This window comes from Podospora pseudopauciseta, chromosome 3, assembly GCF_035222475.1.
Source record: "Podospora pseudopauciseta strain CBS 411.78 chromosome 3, whole genome shotgun sequence".
In the NCBI taxonomy this organism is placed as follows: Eukaryota; Fungi; Ascomycota; class Sordariomycetes; order Sordariales; family Podosporaceae; genus Podospora; species Podospora pseudopauciseta.
In genome coordinates, this window is record NC_085893.1 from 2253151 (window position 1) to 2270653 (window position 17503).

The window sequence follows — 17503 nt, forward strand, 5'->3', positions numbered from 1 at the left end:
GACATCGCTCAGTTGTCCGCCTTGTTGCTGCCTCCGTTCTGCGTGCCTTGGAAACGGCAGGGCGGGAACAGCCCACGCGGCCAGAGGTGTGGCGCTCAGTTGAGCAATGAGAGGTCATTGGTCAGTTAACAAAAGAAGGTGTGTGGCACGGGCGCCCAGCCTTGAGCAAGCGAGACCAGGAACAGGTCCCGAACGCGGGGGAGAAGACGGCCAGTCAAACAGCTGCAATTCGTCATCCTGCAGCGAGCCCTATCCCAGCAAAACTCAAAACGCCGATGCCTCCGATTCAAGGAGCACACCATGTTGAGCCAAATGTTGGGCGAGAAGCAAGAGGAAGCATCAGCTCGAAGCCAATTGGTGCCCTCAATCAGAAGACAGAGTTGAAGTCGAGATCTTCCCATGACCACACAGAATTCTACAAATGCTGCCTTGGTGATAGAGTCAGACAGACCAACTGACCTCATACAATTTTCCAACGGGACCGGTTACCGGACCCTTATTTTTTATACAAGTCATCAAGGTCCCCCCGTCTGGGCATCTTCCTTTTTTTTGGTCCAACCTGCATACTGACTCACGACCTGTTGCCCTCGTCAACCAATTTCCCCATAAGAAAGAGGAGGCAATCGCAATATACCTCTCATTCCAGAATTCAACCGTTTGATACCCACCCACTCCCCACTACCAGTCATCGAGATCTGATCCCAAGCCAAAGAGAGAGGAATTTGTTTTACTCCCAGGCATTCCCTCCCTTTAAAAGATCTCTCGATAATACACCACCCACCCTTCTCACTCGTCATGATGCATCGTGCTGGCTTCCGCACACTGAAAACAACAATGGCTCACCTCCAGACTCGCTCCCTCTCCTCTGCTGCCTCCGGGTCGCAGCCCAGGCATCTCATGTCCATCGGCGACCTCACCCCAGCCGAGTTCACCAGACTAGTCCTCAACGCCTCTTCTCACAAAAAGGCCGTCAAAGATGCCTTCGCCGCCGGCCAGACACCACCAAAACCCCTCCACGGCGCTATGACAGGCAAGACCGTCGCCATGATGTTCTCCAAGCGCAGCACCAGAACCCGCGTATCAACAGAAGCCGCCGTCCAGCTCATGGGCGGCCACCCAATGTTCCTAGGCAAGGATGACATCCAGCTCGGCGTAAGCCCCCCCTCTTTCTTCTTACATCTGTTGTACCCAATCTAACAACCCCCAGGTCAACGAATCCCTCCACGACACCTCAGTAGTAATCTCCTCCATGACCTCCTGCATGGTCGCCCGCGTAGGCCCTCACTCAGACGTGACCGGCCTAGCAGCCTCCTCCTCGGTCCCCGTGATCAACGCCCTCTCCTCCGACTTCCACCCCCTTCAAACCATCGCCGACTTCCAAACCATCCACGAGTCCCTCTCCTCCACCCCCTCCTCCTCCTCCCTCGGCCTCGAAGGTCTCAAAATCGCCTGGGTAGGCGACAGCAACAATGTCCTCTTCGACCTCGCCATCGCCTCGGTCAAAATGGGCGTCCACATCTCCGTCGCCTCCCCGACCGGCTACGGCATCCCCCCCAACATCAAATCCATCATCCTCTCCGCCGCCCAAGGCGTCCCCAACCCAGGCACCTTGACCGAAACGACCATCCCTGAAGAGGCGATCAAGGACGCGGATATCTTGGTCACGGACACGTGGGTGAGCATGGGGCAGGAGGAGGAGGCGAAGAAGAGGTTGGAGGCGTTCAGGGGGTATCAAATCACCCATGAGCTCGCCAAGCGCGGGGGGGCGAAGCCGAACTGGAAGTTTATGCACTGCTTGCCTAGGCATCCCGAGGAGGTGGACGATGCTGTTTTTTATGACGAGAGCAGGAGTTTGGTGTTTCCAGAGGCCGAGAATAGGCTTTGGGCTGCGGTTGGTAAGTCACCCTTGAACATTGTCACCCGTTTTTTGTGAGATGAAGCTTACAACTCTTGACACAGCTGCCCTCGAGGCGTTTGTGGTCAACAAGGGAAAGATTCTCTGAATATTTGGGGTAGATGAGATGAGGTAGAAGGGGGGTCTACAAAAAAAGTGTCTTGGTTGGTTTTACATCAGGGGGCTAGGGAGCGTATGGCTTTTTTTTCTGGAGAGAGGCGTACGGAAACAGAAAAGGTATATATCACGGGTAGCGATTTGAGAAAGATGTCAAAATAATCTGGGCAATTCAAATTCGGTATCAATTTCCTCTTTAGATTCGGTTCTACGCCGTTCCACCCACACGCCTCACAAGTAAAACACCCGCGTAAACACTTTTTGTAGCTCTCCCAGAACTCTCAGAATCAAAGCAAATCGTCCCATTTCATTATTACTACCAAGGTTGTTTTAACCAGGGGGGAGGGTGCTGGCATCGACAACCTCGTCAGCGTCCTTGACGTGCTGATCCTGCTCATCAGGACCGTAGAGGGGTGATCTAGGCAGGGCCATCAGACCGGTGCGGGCGGACTCGAGAATGCCAAAGGGAGCGATGAGCTTGAGGAAGGAGTCGATTCTCTCGGGCTTAGCGGAACTGTTTTTAAGGAAGTGCATATTAATGACTGTTCGACTGGTTTAGGGGGGGTGGGCGACTCAAGGTCCAACCAAGCAGTGAAAAAGCTTGGCCTGATAATGAAAAGTGGGGGGAAGGGGGGTCACTTACATCTCAACAATGCAGCTGTTAGTGCTAATATCGAGAACCTTTCCGCCAAACTGATGAGCAAAATAAGTGATATTCTTGAGATGCTCATGCTTGTGGCGCAGAGCCTCGCTGACAACCAGCCTGCTAGGGTGGAAATCCTGCGACACCTCCTCCAAGCTAGGCTCAGAAGCAGCAGGGGCCGCCTCGGCAGCCTCAGCAGGAGCCGTGATCTCCCTGTGGTGGGCGAGGAGCTCCTCAAAGTACTCGGGACCAAGAATGTTGATCTTGGCGAGGAGAAGCTCGCGCTGGACGAGAGCAGAGTTTGTGTAGTCCAGAACGGCCCATACGGGGACGAGATCCTCGAGTTGGCGACGGGCCTGCTCGACGACGCCGTCTTGCCCGGTAAGCACGATGGTCATGCGGGAGAGGTCCTCTACTTCGGTGTTGCAGACGACAAGGGAGTCGATGTTGAAGCCGCGGGCGGCGAGAATGCCGGAAACGCGGGAGAGGACGCCGGGCTCGTTTTGGACGAGGCAGTTGAGGACATGGCGCTTCGGAGGGGCGACGGAGGGGGTGGGGGTCTCGTAGAGGATGTTGGACACGGCTGCTTGGGCTGACCACGAGGGGGGCTGGTCGCTGATGGGGAGGGGTGCCTGCCGGCGACGGTTGGCTTTGTAGGCAATGGCCGAGGTGGAGGAGCTCTTGCCGGAGCTGTGCCTGACGGCGGTTTGCGCCAGGAGGCCGGCACGGGCCTGCGTCGCTATCCTCTTGGAGGGAGCGAAGAGGCAGCGGGAGGCCATCTCTAGCTGTGGGTTGGCGACCCGGGCAGGTTCGTTTTGCTGGGGAAGGGGTCGATCAGGTATGTTTATCGTCAATCTGAAGGAGCTGTCGACGTCAACATGGGGTGTTTGTTTCGCGGATCAACAAGCTGAGTCACCACAATGTCGGGAAGCCGGGGAAGGAAAGGGTTGAAGAGGAAAAAGTGACTGACCGAATCGGCGCTCAGGTCCGGCGTGCACACCGCGAAAACCCTCCACAATGGCTGGCTGTCACAGCTCAACTGAGCTCAACTGGCTCAACTGGCATTGGTCAATGGCCGCTAGCCAGCGCTTGGCTCCGGACTCGGTGAGAGGTGGTGGGGTTTTCAGTGGTGATGGTTCCGGAAGGTCGGTTAAACCCTCCTCCGGCCGTCCCATTTCCGGGCATCTCTGTCTGCAGACAGGCACCCGGACGTTTTCCAGGGTCCCTGGTCCTCATCGGCCACACAGTATTTGGAACAGTGTGTACCTCCGCGTCGTGGACAAAATATCATCTCAAGGCCTTTGAAGATAAGTTATTGTTGATATATCTTTGAAAACAGCCAATAGGCCTTTGATGATAGCTGACGTATGCTTGAAGATCTATTGACTGTCTTTTCGTATGTCTACTTCGTACCGGGCTGTCTTTGAAAGTCTATTGAATATCATGTTTTAGGGCCCATGCTCTGCATCAGTCTCCATTTACTGTCCAACATAACGCCCCGTTTTCATCCTTCCACTGGCGAGCCTCGTGCATTTTTCTGCGCAACCGAAACTTTGGAGCTGTCCAAGGGCCTTCATTATATGACACTTCGACAACCTCTTTTTGATCCCAACTCCGTTGCGCTACTTTTCTGTCTCGCCCAGCCAGTCCTCAACTTCGCCTGTCTATCCGCAACAGATACGGTCCCTCCGTTCCGTCCTTCTTCACCTGCGACTTGACACCTGTGCCTCGCCGAGAGAAACGAAACGCGCGCGCAATGGACGGACGTAGCACGAAGCGGTCTCGCTTTGACCAGACCGAGCCGGAGCCTCGCCGTCCCTCGAGATTCGACCGTCGATCCCGTTCGCCGCCGGGGCGCAAGCCCGACTCGGATCGCGAACGTGAGCGCAGCCCTCTTTCTCGGCCTCGCGACGTGCCTACCGGTCCCAAGTCCCCAGTTGATCCCGCTGCTGCTGCCGGTAGGTCCTGAAGTTTTTTTTACTCTTTTCCTTTCTCCTTGACACACCTAAGCCTCTCCATCCTCTTTCCTATGCTAACGTATCCAACAGCCGCCGCCGCTGCCAAGATCAACGCTCAGCTACAGGCCCGCAAGGGCATCCAACATGTCGATGTCCCACCCGTCCGGTCCGCGTCGTCCGGCAAAGAAGGAAGCGCCGGACCTGCCCTCAACGGGGAGGTGTATGTTGCCGATGGCGACTTTATCAAGGACATCGAAGTGAACGATCTGCGCAACCGCTACCTTCTGACCAAAGGCTCGACCCAGAAAATGGTAAATAACTCCTTGTGTTGCCTACTGATACACCATCAGGTCAATATCCAAGCTTTTTGTGCGGGACAGTCTTGCTTACTGGAAGCTCGATAGCTCGCACAGGCACACCCACTTTTGCATCTGCTAACCTCGGCTGCTTGATCTAGATTAAAGATGAAACTGGTGCCGGTACGCCCACACTTGATACCTCTGCTACTCTGTTTGGACTACGGTTGACCACATGTGTTTCAAGATGTCACCACTCGCGGAAGCTACTTTCCCGACAAGTCGATGGCCACGCCGGCGAACCCTCCTCTCTACCTCCACGTAACGTCCACGACCAAGGAAGGCTTGGACAAGGCAGTGGCCAAGATCGAGGAGTTGATGAAGCAGGAACTCCCCCAACTTGTCGATGAGCGCCGCTTTCAGCGCCGCCACAACCCCGAGCAGCCGCCGGTCGAGCGTGACGAGTTTGGCCGAGTAAGTACTATCGAATTTGTTGTGAAAGAATCTGCTGACCATGTACAGCGCAAATGGCCCGAGGAGAAGATAGCAATCACGCTCGAGTCGGTCCCAGGTTTCAACCTGCGCGCTCAGGTTGTTGGACACGGTGGCGCATACGTCAAGCATATCCAGTCGGAAACTGGGTGCCGTGTTCAGATCAAGGGCCGCGGGTCCGGATACATCGAATCCTCCACGGGCCGTGAAAGCGAAGAGGACATGTACCTCCATGTTGCCGGCCCCGATCCGCTCATGGTCAAGAAAGCAAAGGAGCTCTGCGAGGATCTGTTGGACAACGTAAAGCAGGAGTACGAAGCATTCAAGAGTCGGCCTCCTCCCCAGCGACATTACAACGGCGGAGGTGGTGGTGGTGGCTACGGCGGCGGTCGAGGTGGTGGCGATTCATTCCATGGTCAATCATACAACCGCGACAGTCACAGTCACCATAACAGCAGCCACAGCCAAAGTCATAGTTACAGCAACTCCCCTGCCCCTCCGGCAGCCTCTTCTTCGGCATCTCCTGCACCAGCGGCCAGCACTCCCACAGCAACGAACCCGGCTGACTACGCCGCTCAGTACGCGCAATACATGCAGTACTACGGCAGCGCGGCAGCTGGTGCTGATCCGTACGCGGCGTATGGAGGGTATGAAGCGTACATGCGAATGTACCAGCAATGGATGGCAAGCCAACCACAGCAAGCCCCCGCTGCCCCAGGTGCATCTGCATCTCCCCCTCCTCCTCCACCAAGCGATGCGGCGCCTCCCCCACCGCCTCCTTCCTCGGCTCCTCCCCCTCCCCCACCAGGAGGACCCCCAGGCACCTCTGGTGGGATGTACAGCGCGGTATGATTCTCTCTGCTCGCTTCAGAAGCCGCTTGACTAACTTTTGTCTAGCAACCTCCACCTCCGGGGCTCTAAAGAAGGCAATGAACAAAGAAAAGGAAACTACCTACTTTTTGGAATTGGGGGGGCGCCCTCAGCGATAGTCAATATGCCTCGGTAGATTAGTTACTATGGCTCTAAAATATAATCAGGACGCCCCTTGGCCAGACTTGACACGCCTTCGAGCACGGTCAAACACCTTCAAATACCGTGAATATGCCTTGAATGATGGTCGAAGGCCTTTCCGTTATTTTTGAAGGGCTTGCCATTGAAGATAGTCCGCATACCTTCCAAGCTATTGAAGAGGAGTTTGAAGATAGTTGAGAGGCCTTTTGCAACATTTTGAAGCCTTGGTTTTACATGTAGTCAGTCTCCTTCCTCATGCTGTCATGATATCTCCCGGCCGTGCCGTTGGTCAAGTCCAAGCTCCGTGCCTGAGTGTGTGGGGAGCTTTAAGCTCCATTCTTTCCCCACACAGCCGCCGGGCCGCAGTGTCACCTTCATCCAGCAGCTTCAACCTACAAACTCACATCTGACGGTTGCCCTTGCCATCCCCTGTTGAAGCGGCTGGTATATTCTCCTATTTCACGATATAACGTTTTTCATCGAATCCCGTCCCCGAAATGAGTCACCAGCGTCACTTTTCCGACGCGGCGGTCAAGGAGCCTCACTCGGTGTCCCTCAAGGTTCTCCGGCACGTCTTCTTCCCTATCCAACTTTTATATCTTGGGTGTCGACTAACAAATGGGGAAGTCTGACCCGACCATCTCTCGTATCTCAATACCCCCTCTCACCACCTCTGTCCTCCTCCTCCTCCATTACGCCCCCTCCTCCCCTTCCCGCCTCGCTATCTTACTCCCCCTCCAGCACCAACCCGACCCCTTTCTTACTCTCCCCCATCCTCGCCCTCCCCCCAAGCTTCGGCTCGGCATATGTTGGGACAACCTTTTCTTGCACCCTCTGCGCGAATCATGACATCCCCCCCCCCATCGACGGCGGTCCCCCCCTGTCGGTGAAGACGATCCGGGATGTCAAGATCGAAGCAGAGATGAAGACGCCTTCCTCTCCTACCCTCATCCCGCTGCTACCCCCCGGGAATGACGAGGGAACAGATCTCAGCCCGGGTGGGACACTCCAAAAGATTGTGAGTTTTGATCTACGGGAGGAGGGGGCGCACACGTTGGTGGTGCAGGTTAGTTACTACGAGGCTACGTCGACGAGCGGGAGGGCGAGGATGTTTAGGAAGTTGTATCAGTTTGTTTGCAAGGGGTTGTTGGTTGTGCGGACGAAGACTTCTGCGCTTGGTTTGGGGAAGCAGGGGAATAGGAGGTGGGTTTTGGAGGCGCAGATTGAGAACTCGGGTGGTGGGGGGGAGACGGGGGATGGTGGGGGGGAGGTGGTGTTTATGGAGGAGATTGGCTTGGAGCTGGAAAAGGGGTTGAGGGGGAGGGATCTGAATTTCTGGGGGAGGGGCAGGGGGAGGGAGAAGGTTGTGCTTAGGGCTGGGGAAGGGGAGGAGGTGGTCTTTGTTGTTGAGGAGGAGGGGGAGTGGGATGGGAAGGAGGAGGAGGAGGGGAGGAGGGTTTTTGGGGTTTTGCAGATTGGGTGGAGGGGGGAGGGGGGTGGGAGGGGGAGTTTGGCTACGGGGAGGTTGGGGACCAGGGTTTTGAGGCCGAGGGAGGGTGGTGCTGTTAGTAAGGTGTGATGGATGAGGATGGGGATGGGTCAGGGAGAACAGTGACTGACTGATGGGGCGGCGGGTTTGGCAATGGTTGGTGAATGTGGTTTACGGTGGGCGGGAGCAACCTTTCAGCGGTGGGAAATATAGACCCCAGGTCTGCTCTTGCTACAGCGAAGTAGCTAGTTCATCCAAATTCATTCGGGTCCCCTAGCCCAGTGGTCGGTATTCTGAGTATGCTCCCAGGAGCAGGAGTCCGGAGGACACCCACTGGACCTCTTCACGGTAGGTAGTTGGTTCGAGTACTCTCAAGTCTCTGTTTTTTTTAATCCTTTTTTGCGACTTTTTCATATATGGCACACGGCTTTGTAAGCCAAAAAGCTAAAGAGTATTCGATGGAGAGCCTTGCAAAGACAATCAATAGGCCTGCAAAAATAATTAGTACGCCCTCAAACCAGTTAACATGCCTTGAACATAAAGTTAATACGGCTTGAGATATAAAGTCGTCGAGAGGTCTTGTCAGATTGCTTTTCGTTATCCTGGGATGCCTTTTTCTACGTCCGTCGCTGTCCGCAACCTTTTTATTTCGCGACGTGTGCACCTATCATGGGACACTACAGCAAAGGCCGCCAGCCTCTGGCCTCTGTTTAGTTTGATAGTTGACGGTGTATGCGCCATATATGAAATCAACGAACAAGCCTGCTTTGAGTGGTGAAGAACGGGCTTGGAGTTTTGAAACCCGCGCAGTCTCCTTTTTACGGTTGCAGGCGTAGTGTCGATGTCTGCATGTTCCTCCAAAAGCCATGATCGGTTGGTATGACCGTTAATACAATGGGATCTATTACAGGTGATAAAATAACAATGATGGTAGTGTCTGCCTTGGGCACTAGGGTACTCTACTCATGATGGTATAATGTAGCATCTCTCAACCAATTTCCTTGCTCGACCATGTCAATTTTCTGCTTTTACAGCAAGTGACATCCATCCACCCATGCAGATCAATCCATGTTCTCCCAGATCTGAATTACCACCTCCCAGGTCCAACTTGGTATAAACTTCTCACCTATGTACAAGGTCCAGGTCAGTAATCAACCTGAACCAATGATATCAACCTGATTTTTTTCTTCTTGTCTTTTTTTTGGTTTTTGTGACTGTCCCGTGCCTACCACCACAAGGTGCTATGGCTGAAACGCTGGGGATCGGTGGGTTTGGGTTTCGTTCCCCCAAGCCGTGCCGTCTCTTGTTACACTGCCGCATCCACTAGGAAGTGAACTGGGGCTGGGTGGAAATATATCATCAGACCGAGGCTTTGAAAGAAGGAGCAAACTTTTCGTGTTATTTAGTATTGATGGTGCCTCTTCCGAGATTTCAGCCCGAAAGGAAGAAAAAAGGTTGAGATGAACAGGTATCCAGATCCTGCATGAGTTTAGATATGGGAGAGTTGCTTGATTGGGATGGTTCTGCATGTGCATAATATGTGTGTGCATACGTGTGTGCATTGTTGATGGGGAACCGTCAAAGTTCAGGAGAGGCCGGGATTGGTGTATGGCCTTGACATTATGATCTAGGACGATGGGCTCAACATTGGGCATCGGAGCTGCCGGCAGCTTCACCATCATCATCAAGGTTGTATGTAGTTGAGAGTTTGAGGTTGTTAAAGCAACTGGGCAGCAAAGCAGCAGGGCAATAATGCACCTTGATGGGGCCAAGAATGAGGGTTTTAGGTGTGAGTGTGGTGGGAGAACCCTGGGTTGGTTTGTGAACCCCTCTCCCCACCTCACACGCTGACCCCTGAACACTTGATGATGCTGCTCGAGAAGATACCCGAGCATATCGGGAACACGATCTCAAGAACGACGAGTTACAAGGTATATCTCGTGTTTCCAACGCGCGAGCGATTTGGAGAGCTGCCGTCAGCCTTTTACCTCATGTCGTGTACTGTACCAGAAACAAAAAGACATGGCAAAAAAAAAGTCTCCGTCGACGACGCCGGCTCCCGACGGGCGTCTGGCGTCAAGTTTGTTGGGCTTGGGTTTTTTTTTATTAATGAAAAGGGGGGGCAAAAGATGGAGGATGGGGGGCGGGGAGGAGGGGGCGCTTGCAAGGATATCGGCAGCAAAACTTGCCCGTCGAGGATTGTCTATCAACAGGCGCAAAAGAAGACGATCTCGATTTTACCGTCGCTTCCTGCCGCTGAAGCTGAGAGGACAGATAGAGAGGTGATTCCTGCTGCTTCCCCTGCATGATAATTGATCGTGTTTTCACCGTGTATGCGTAACCGTTGCTTGTCACAGTCAGAAGAAAAAGGCCATGATCAAGATGCCATGTGACAGAGAGGCTTCTGTATCTAGTTCTCTGGGCCTGTCCTACCTCGCACGGCGTTATCGAAGGTGCCTGGAGGCTGCCATCACTGCAGACGCCTCTCCCCACGGGTGGAAGTGAGGTGTGGTGCGGCCAAAAGGGGGGGCCATCACACCACATAGTACTGCGTGATATAGGGAATTTGACTCTGTGGTTGTTGTTTCCCATGGATATTATAGATATATATATATATATATATATATAAGCAATGAATATCACAGCTGAACAACGCCCATGATGCCGTGTCATAATAAATGGCGTAGATACCTATACGTGATATACTCCGTAATAATGATCAAAGGGTTCTGTCGGATCTGCTCGGCTGTGGTGGTGCATCGATCGACAATCAACGGTCCCCTTTGGGAACCCTGGAAAAAAGACCCCTTCCACTCCGTTCCCCAGATCAGACCCCCAGGTCCGGTGGAGGTGTGCCTCGTGTTGGAATGCGCCTGAAGTCGAAAAAAGAGTGAGATCCAGAGGTTGCCTGCAGGTCAATCTCTCTCCACGTTACGCCAAAGAAGACGCGTTTGCTTCAAGCAACAAGAGAACAGAAAGGAAAAAAAAACCAAAAAAAGCAAAAAAAAGTCCAACGTCTCTCTCGCTCGCTCGCTCATCTTTCCCGACCAGGGCTTGTCCATCGTGTTTTAGCGTCAGGGGGTTCTACGAATAGCATCGCTAGCTTCCGCGATGGTCCAGTTCAGTTTCGACCGCGGCTGGACAGGGCACTACCCCCCGCTCGTACATGTGGGAATCTGGAAACGGTTTTTGGTTTCTGACTGGGACGAGAGAGAGTCTGGACTTGTCTAGTGTCGTCGTTGATCATGGATGCGATGTGTGTCGTGATTGAGAGGGGGAAGTTCAGTTAGGTACCTAAAGGACAGGGGCCCTGCCAGAAATGGGGGGTGGGCAGCTGGGGGGAACGCAGGGGTTTTCGGTGCGGCACCTCCTGCAGCCAGCGACAAGGGTCAGCTTTTTAGGCCTAAATGCAGATGCACGTCCTGGGACGTCCATCCACCTCCATCCCCCTGGGGGCAGGCAAATCCCCAGAAATAAGAAAAATATTCCTACCTGTTGCCCTTCCAAAACAACGGGCAACCTCCATCCCGAAGCAAAGAACAGCTCCAGACGCGCCCTGTTTCTGTCCTTTCACTCTATTTGACCGTCCCATCCCATCCAAATCCCGCCGGGCTCTTTCTGCCCACCTCCACCTCCGACCGTCTTCGATAACGGTGGTGCATCTGCTACCTACCAGGTATCTCGTGAGGTGCCAAACACCCAGTCGGCGATATCCAAGCTCCGGTAGACTTGGGAAAAAGGCAGTGTGTTCACGGGGCGGGGACCGCTCTTGTCTCTGCCCACCATCTATCTCACCGCGGGACCAGGTGCCAACTTGAAGTGTAGACGAACCAAAGTCGCGCTCACCGACACCGACACCGACACCGACACCGATCACCCGCATCCACCGCACCCATCCATACCCACCTCGCGCCTGGCGATCAACTGCGACTGACTGCCTGCCTTTGTTCCACCCGCAGGGCGCCGATAACGAACCGATACACCACAAGAACAAGACCGAGAACAGGAACAAGAACAAGAACAAGAAAAGAGCCACCGCGTGGCTGTGATATGCCATGGACGGCAACAATACTTCGGCTCCCCTTGCCGACTACTTCTGGATTGCAGGCATAGAAGACGTTAAATACGACGATGAACCAGCCTCCCAGTTGGACGTTGAGGACACCATCGTCGAGGACGAGGATGGAGAGGCGGAGACCGACCGGTCGGTAGCGACGCCGTCGCGCGCCACGGCTCGTCACTCGCGCCAGAACTCGGCTAACCGTTTGTCCGTCATGTCTAAGCTCTCCCTATCCGGTAGCGAAGAACCATCTCAGGATGACGTTGAGGAGAAGGACATTACCAAAAGTAACCGTAGCAGCGCAACCATCCGGCCGAACCCCCCGCCCAGCCTCAACACCGGCCTTGCCAACGGGACCAACGGCACCAGCGGCACCAACGGCTTTGATCTGGGAAGCTTGGGCGGAGGACAAGGCATTGGATTCGACGGATTCCCCGCCGACTTTGACTTTGACAAGGCCCTCCTCAAGTTTGCCGCCGAACGCGAGAACTTCCTCGACGACCTGACCTTCAGCGCAGGCGCAAGGGTCCAGTCGAGACCGCCCATGGTAAACCCCAGGACCGAGAGACTCAAGGCCGAGGACGCCGAGAGCGGGAGAAAGAGCCCTCTGAAGAGCATCCGCGGCAGCATTCGCCGCAAGATGAGTTTTAGGGATATGAGCAGCGTGAGAAAGCAGCCAATGACTCCTCGAGCGGGTACGTGTAGCAGATCGGCATCGACAGACTCTCTCGCTGCCTTGGAATCCCTGCCATCTGCGGTTCGTGTGCTGACTGTAGGATCACTAGCCTCTATCCGGACGGCGAAGCGCCTGAGCAACTACAACTCCGTCATCCCACCCCCGGAACCGCTAAACCTCGATCCAGACATGCACCCGCTTAAGAGGCGGTTTGAGCCAGTTCTACTTGATCGATATCCCCCGCGAGACGCCTCGGCCGACGACCTGGCCAGGAGAGGAAAGTTCCCCGACTACGTGCCCATGTTTGCCTTTCCCAACGACATCCAGATTGTCTCCTCGGACGACCGGCCTCGCTCGACCTGGCACGGATTCACCATGACGTCGGACGACAACTCCAAGATTTACGGCATTACCATCATTGTCTGGGTGGCACTGCACGCAGAGGTGGCGGACGAGGTCGAGAAGAGGTGCGAGCGATGGCGACAAAGACACATGAGCAACGAGGAAAGGGAGCTCGCTGCTAGTCTTGGCGGTCGTCTAGCCGCAGAGCGGGCGTATCTGTCACAGCTGCTCGCGAAGCTGGGTACCGTCCCCTCGGGATCGGCCGCCCGCGAGTCTCTGGACGAGCAGATTAGCGCGGTGGAGGAAAAGATCGCGCTCATGACGGAGATGCTGAGGCCGTTGAGGCATGGCGCGGCGTCCAAGATTGACGGTCTGACCGCCGGCGAGACGGGCCTCTGGGCTCCTAGGGCGTTTGGCATTTTGGGTAGAGATCCAGCCAAGATGCAGTTTTGGAAAGAATGGTTGCGAGCTGTCACAGTACCCATGACCGACGGCGCCGTTCTCCGGATCCCGCCGAGCTCGCCCAAGGTTGGACGCTGGCAGCCTTTGGAGCGCTATGTCGTGAACCTCTGCACCGAAGCTTTTAGCCCCCTCAGTTCTCTGACCCAGGTGGAGTTGGGCGTGCGAGAGCTGCGGCTGTATGCCCGCAAGGAGGCTGCCAATGAGCTTCCTGGATCGCGCAGTATTGATATCTACGCCCTGTTCAGATGCCTGTCTCTGGAAAACATCGTCCTGCTCTTCGAGTATGCCATGTCGGAAGGACGCATCATCTTCCTCTCATCACACACTGGCATGCTGCACCTTGCCTGCCATGCGTTGGCCAATTTGCTGTACCCCTTGAAATGGGCTAGCATCTTTATTCCGGTCTTGCCTGCCCGACTCATCTCGGCCCTGGAAGCCCCTTGCCCCTATATTGTTGGTATTGAGAGACGCTACGAGAAGATTGAGCTTCCTGACGACGATTACGTCCTTGTGGACCTCGACAAAGACAGTATCGACGCCACACACCAAGCGGTCAGCCTGCCACGGCAGCACCGACGAAAGCTTCTCTCGCTCCTTCAGATCGCCGCTCCTCACAGACTGAGATATGGAGTCACACCGGGACCACCCCCATACGCAATCGAGGCCTTCCCATACGACGCATACTCGGCTGAAAACGAGACGCTGTTCAACCCCCTCCCGATGAAGAGCTCACTGGGCAAGTGGGTGTCGCAAAACTCATCCACCTTTGCCGAGCCAGATCCGCCAGAGTGCATCCGGACGCCGTTATTCAACGCTTTTGCCCAGGCCAAGATTGACCCTTCCAGGATGGAGCGACCGCCGACGTCCAAGTCCAGCAAGGGCAGCCCGCCGTCGTCTGTCTCGCCCGTGTCGATGAACTTTCCCCCCATGCCCATCACTCCCATCTCCAGGAGCGATTCCGGGTTTGCGGCTACGCTGAGGGAGAAGCGCTCTGGGCATTTTGACGAGAGGTCGAGGCGCAGCTCCTCGTTTGGGGTGGACAAGCAGCCTCCCCATCCTTCCATGGCCCACCGCCCGAGCCTGCCTTTTCTGAACGGCCACACGCAGAACATGTCCATCTCGGCCATCTCGATCGACTCGCAGTCTTCGTTTGGGGGTTATGCGCCCTCGACGTATGCGCAGTCGACGATTGCTGCCTCGACCATCATGCCCAACATGATGGTGCAGCCGGTTAAAAATACGGAGAATACCGTTTGGGTAGAGGGGCACTGCTTCAACTGGGAGCCGACGGAGACGGGGTCTACGTGCACGGTGTGCGACGAGAGGTCGGAGGGGGATGGGCTGTATAAATGCAACGGGTGTGACTGTTTGAGTCACAACAGGTGCTTGGGGTTTGTGAGCCTGGTGTGCCCGGAGGCGTTCCATCCGGACAGGGTGAGGGCCGCGTTTGTGAGGTGTCTGGCTAGTTTGCTGTATACGTACCGGAAGCATTTGGGGAGGCCGACGAGGGAGCAGAAGGGGCATGGGCAGTTGTATGCGTTTGATATGGATGGGTTTATTAGGAGTTTACCGTATGATCAGCAGGAGTATGCTACTATGATGAGGGACACGCAGGGTATGTTTCTCCCCCTTCCCCCCGCCCCCACCAACCTTTCTAAGGGTGTCATGACAAAACTAACGAAGTGTAGTATTCAACGAATTCATCCACGAGCGCGAGAGACAACCGCAATCGGACCCAGCGATCCGCCTCTTTGACGAGGTCATTCTGGCCAAGAAGGCGAGGGGGAAGCCGACGTTTTCTGCTGGCCTGTCCCGTCTGTCCACTTTGAGGGCATCTCATGGGTTAACGCCCTCTTACATGGGCGGGGGACATAACCGTCAGGGAGCGAAAGTGCCGAGTTATTTGGGGGACACGAGCGATCATATCTGGAGGACGGCGTCGGTGCCGGTGCCGAGCGCGAAGTTTTCGGGGGATTACAGGAGTGTGGTCACGAGGGTGCCGGTGAGGTTAGATCCGGGCTTGATGAAGGAGCCGAGGGCGATTCAAGGGGTTCCGAGCGCGGGGGGGATGGGGGGGAGGAAAAAGGTGCAGAGGAAGCAGGTTGCTAGTATGCTGGGGGCGCCGGCGGAGTTTGTGGTGCCGAAGTAGGGTAGGGTAGGGTAGGGTTAGGGGGGGGGGGGTGTTTTTCATTTGGTTTGGTTGAAAGCGTTGGTTTTTTTTTGGGTTTTTAAAGTAGTGTCTTGATAATCTTTTTGTGTGTGTTGCTTGCCGGGAAGGGGGGATGGGTAGGGAAGGAGGGAGAGGGAGAGGGTGGCTATCATCAGATTTATTTATTTTTGATATCATTTGGGGTTTTGGGGCTTTGGGGGGGTGAAGTGGGTGGGAGAGCATCTGGGAGGTTTTGTTCTGCGCGATAGGTTGAGCCACAAGAGAGAGTGAGAGAGAGGAATACATGCAAAGCAGACACACAGAGGGAAGTTGTTGTTGTAATCTTTGTAAGATAGCGGAAGAAGAAAGAAAAGAAAGAAAGGTTGTGATCATTGTTGGTTAGCAAATCTCTTTTTTTGCTTCTCTTTTTTTCGTTTTTTTTTCTTTTTTTCTTGGGAGGAGGGTGGCTAGGTTAAGGGGAAAATAACACATACATAGCATCATAGGAGGGAGGGGTATGAAGGGAGGAATGGGAGAGATGAATAAATGCAAAGCGTTGAGCACAAACTTTGGTGGTAAACAACCAATGATGCCTGCTCAGAGAGTACAAACAAACAAATCTAAAGTTCGCCTCGAAATATCTACTATATGTTCCTGAGCCAGCTCAAGCATGAGGTAAATCACATTGAGTCCATGATGTTTAAAATGAAAGAAATGGAACATCGCTAACAAAAGGAAAAACCATGCAAGGTTGATTTCCATGTGTGTGAAGATGCCTGGCTACCTGCTTGCTCTATGCAACCAACCCAATGCGTAAACCTCCCCTCAAGGTATCGAAAAAATAGATGGTATCATACTCCCCCAACGCCCCCCTATTCCTACACAGAACAACTCACCCCCCTTCCAAACACCAGCATATACAACACCCCAGACTAAGCCTTCATCGGCCCCCCATCTCCAGAAGTGTCCTTATCCTTCCCCTTTCCAGGCGGTTTAATCCCATAATCAGGCATCTTCTCATACGCATTCGGGCTCGGCTTTCTCTTTCTTCTTTTACTCCCCCCCTCGTCCCCGTTCTTTTTCCTTCCCCTGCTGTGATGATGATGATGATGTCCGTTGCACTTGTCGTCGTCGTTGTGATTGTGAACACGTCTTCTCCCACTATCTGATTTCCCTTGTCGGTCGAGGTCACCCTTTCCACCATCGGAATCCGAGTCGGAGTCGGAAGAGTCAGAGGAGGAGGATTCGGAGGAGGATTCGTCGACGCCTTTGGGGCGGTGGTAGATGCAGCATACTGGTGGGGTTTAGCTTGGAGAAAGGGGAAGGGGAAAGGGAGAGGAGAGAATAAATACCTTTTGACTTCTTGCGGTTCAGACCTTCATTGTCTATGACGTCTTCTGACCATTGCACCGTCCGTGAACTGGGGGCGTGGGCACCACGGAGGCGGAGGATGGCTTGTTGGGGGGAGGTTGAGGTTGTGGTGATTGTTTGGGTGGTTGATATGGTGCCTGTTCTGGGTTCGCGTTGGTGCTGTTGGGTTGTTGGGTGGGAGGGGGTATCGTTGGAGGACATTCTGGCTTTGATATGGGGCGTAGAGAGGGCAGTCAGTCGTCGAGGTGCTCGGTCAGAAGTCGAGGGAGAGAATCTCGCGGAATATCAACAGTGCGGGGTTGTGTTGGGCTGTGACACAAAGCTAGACCTGTAGAGTGACACAGTCAAAGCGGAAACAGACGCAAGTTGCTTGGGTATCGAGACAGAGACACAGAGCGATATGGCCTGTGATTGATGCTCAAAAAGTTGGGTGGAGTGATGATGTTCTGCTTAAGAATCAGGCTATGGCTGGGTCAGAAAGAGAGCCCCACAGCACGGCATATGTGGTTTGTGGTTGTGGTTGTGGCGCACAGACGTCAGCCA

General features: G+C 54.4%; 6 protein-coding genes across 6 annotated transcripts; 4 read left to right on the plus strand and 2 right to left on the minus strand.

Annotated features, from left to right (window-relative positions):
* The first annotated feature begins 229 nt into the window (after positions 1-229).
* Positions 230-2193, plus strand: ARG3 (ornithine carbamoyltransferase). The gene is made up of 3 exons (XM_062911088.1): positions 230-1152; positions 1208-1895; positions 1960-2193. The coding sequence occupies exons 1-3, from the start codon at positions 796-798 to the stop codon at positions 2001-2003; spliced, it is 1089 nt and encodes a 362-aa protein (XP_062767093.1). The 5' UTR covers positions 230-795; the 3' UTR covers positions 2004-2193.
* Positions 2166-3865, minus strand: ILV6 (acetolactate synthase, regulatory subunit). Its single transcript, XM_062911089.1, has 2 exons — positions 2655-3865; positions 2166-2525 (listed from the first exon to the last, which is right to left on the minus strand). The coding sequence occupies exons 1-2, from the start codon at positions 3431-3433 to the stop codon at positions 2342-2344; spliced, it is 963 nt and encodes a 320-aa protein (XP_062767094.1). The 5' UTR covers positions 3434-3865; the 3' UTR covers positions 2166-2341.
* On the plus strand, positions 3640-6678 carry QC763_306460 (uncharacterized protein). Its single transcript, XM_062911090.1, has 6 exons — positions 3640-4612; positions 4703-4923; positions 5070-5091; positions 5156-5382; positions 5431-6246; positions 6298-6678. Exons 1-6 carry the CDS (start codon positions 4411-4413, stop codon positions 6319-6321), a joined length of 1512 nt encoding a protein of 503 aa, XP_062767095.1. The 5' UTR covers positions 3640-4410; the 3' UTR covers positions 6322-6678.
* Positions 6679-6908: 230 nt separating this feature from the next.
* On the plus strand, positions 6909-7990 carry QC763_306470 (uncharacterized protein; the record flags this gene model as incomplete). The annotated part of the gene is made up of 2 exons (XM_062911091.1): positions 6909-6979; positions 7039-7990. 2 exons carry the CDS (start codon positions 6909-6911, stop codon positions 7988-7990), a joined length of 1023 nt encoding a protein of 340 aa, XP_062767096.1.
* Positions 7991-11244: 3254 nt separating this feature from the next.
* QC763_306480 (uncharacterized protein) lies at positions 11245-15596 on the plus strand. The gene is made up of 3 exons (XM_062911092.1): positions 11245-12655; positions 12737-15055; positions 15129-15596. The coding sequence occupies exons 1-3, from the start codon at positions 11956-11958 to the stop codon at positions 15587-15589; spliced, it is 3480 nt and encodes a 1159-aa protein (XP_062767097.1). The 5' UTR covers positions 11245-11955; the 3' UTR covers positions 15590-15596.
* Positions 15597-16054: 458 nt separating this feature from the next.
* YPI1 (Type 1 phosphatases regulator ypi1) lies at positions 16055-17161 on the minus strand (the record flags this gene model as incomplete). Its single annotated transcript, XM_062911093.1, has 2 exons — positions 16055-16883; positions 16942-17161. The coding sequence occupies 2 exons, from the start codon at positions 17159-17161 to the stop codon at positions 16522-16524; spliced, it is 582 nt and encodes a 193-aa protein (XP_062767098.1). The 3' UTR covers positions 16055-16521.
* Between the last annotated feature and the right edge of the window lie 342 nt (positions 17162-17503).

Coding starts and splice junctions, on each gene's coding strand:
- ARG3 (XM_062911088.1), top strand. CDS start 796: ATGATGCATCGTGCTGGCTTCCGCACACTGAAAACAACAATGGCTCAC. Junction 1,153..1,207: donor AGGATGACATCCAGCTCGGC/GTAAGCCCCCCC, acceptor AACAACCCCCAG/GTCAACGAATCCCTCCACGA. Junction 1,896..1,959: donor TAGGCTTTGGGCTGCGGTTG/GTAAGTCACCCT, acceptor CTCTTGACACAG/CTGCCCTCGAGGCGTTTGTG.
- QC763_306460 (XM_062911090.1), top strand. CDS start 4,411: ATGGACGGACGTAGCACGAAGCGGTCTCGCTTTGACCAGACCGAGCCG. Junction 4,924..5,069: donor AAGGCTCGACCCAGAAAATG/GTAAATAACTCC, acceptor TGCTTGATCTAG/ATTAAAGATGAAACTGGTGC. Junction 5,092..5,155: donor TAAAGATGAAACTGGTGCCG/GTACGCCCACAC, acceptor ATGTGTTTCAAG/ATGTCACCACTCGCGGAAGC.
- QC763_306480 (XM_062911092.1), top strand. CDS start 11,956: ATGGACGGCAACAATACTTCGGCTCCCCTTGCCGACTACTTCTGGATT. Junction 12,656..12,736: donor GCCAATGACTCCTCGAGCGG/GTACGTGTAGCA, acceptor TGCTGACTGTAG/GATCACTAGCCTCTATCCGG. Junction 15,056..15,128: donor TATGATGAGGGACACGCAGG/GTATGTTTCTCC, acceptor AACGAAGTGTAG/TATTCAACGAATTCATCCAC.
- ILV6 (XM_062911089.1), bottom strand. CDS start 3,433: ATGGCCTCCCGCTGCCTCTTCGCTCCCTCCAAGAGGATAGCGACGCAG. Junction 2,526..2,654: donor AACAGCTGCATTGTTGAGAT/GTAAGTGACCCC, acceptor CCTTAAAAACAG/TTCCGCTAAGCCCGAGAGAA.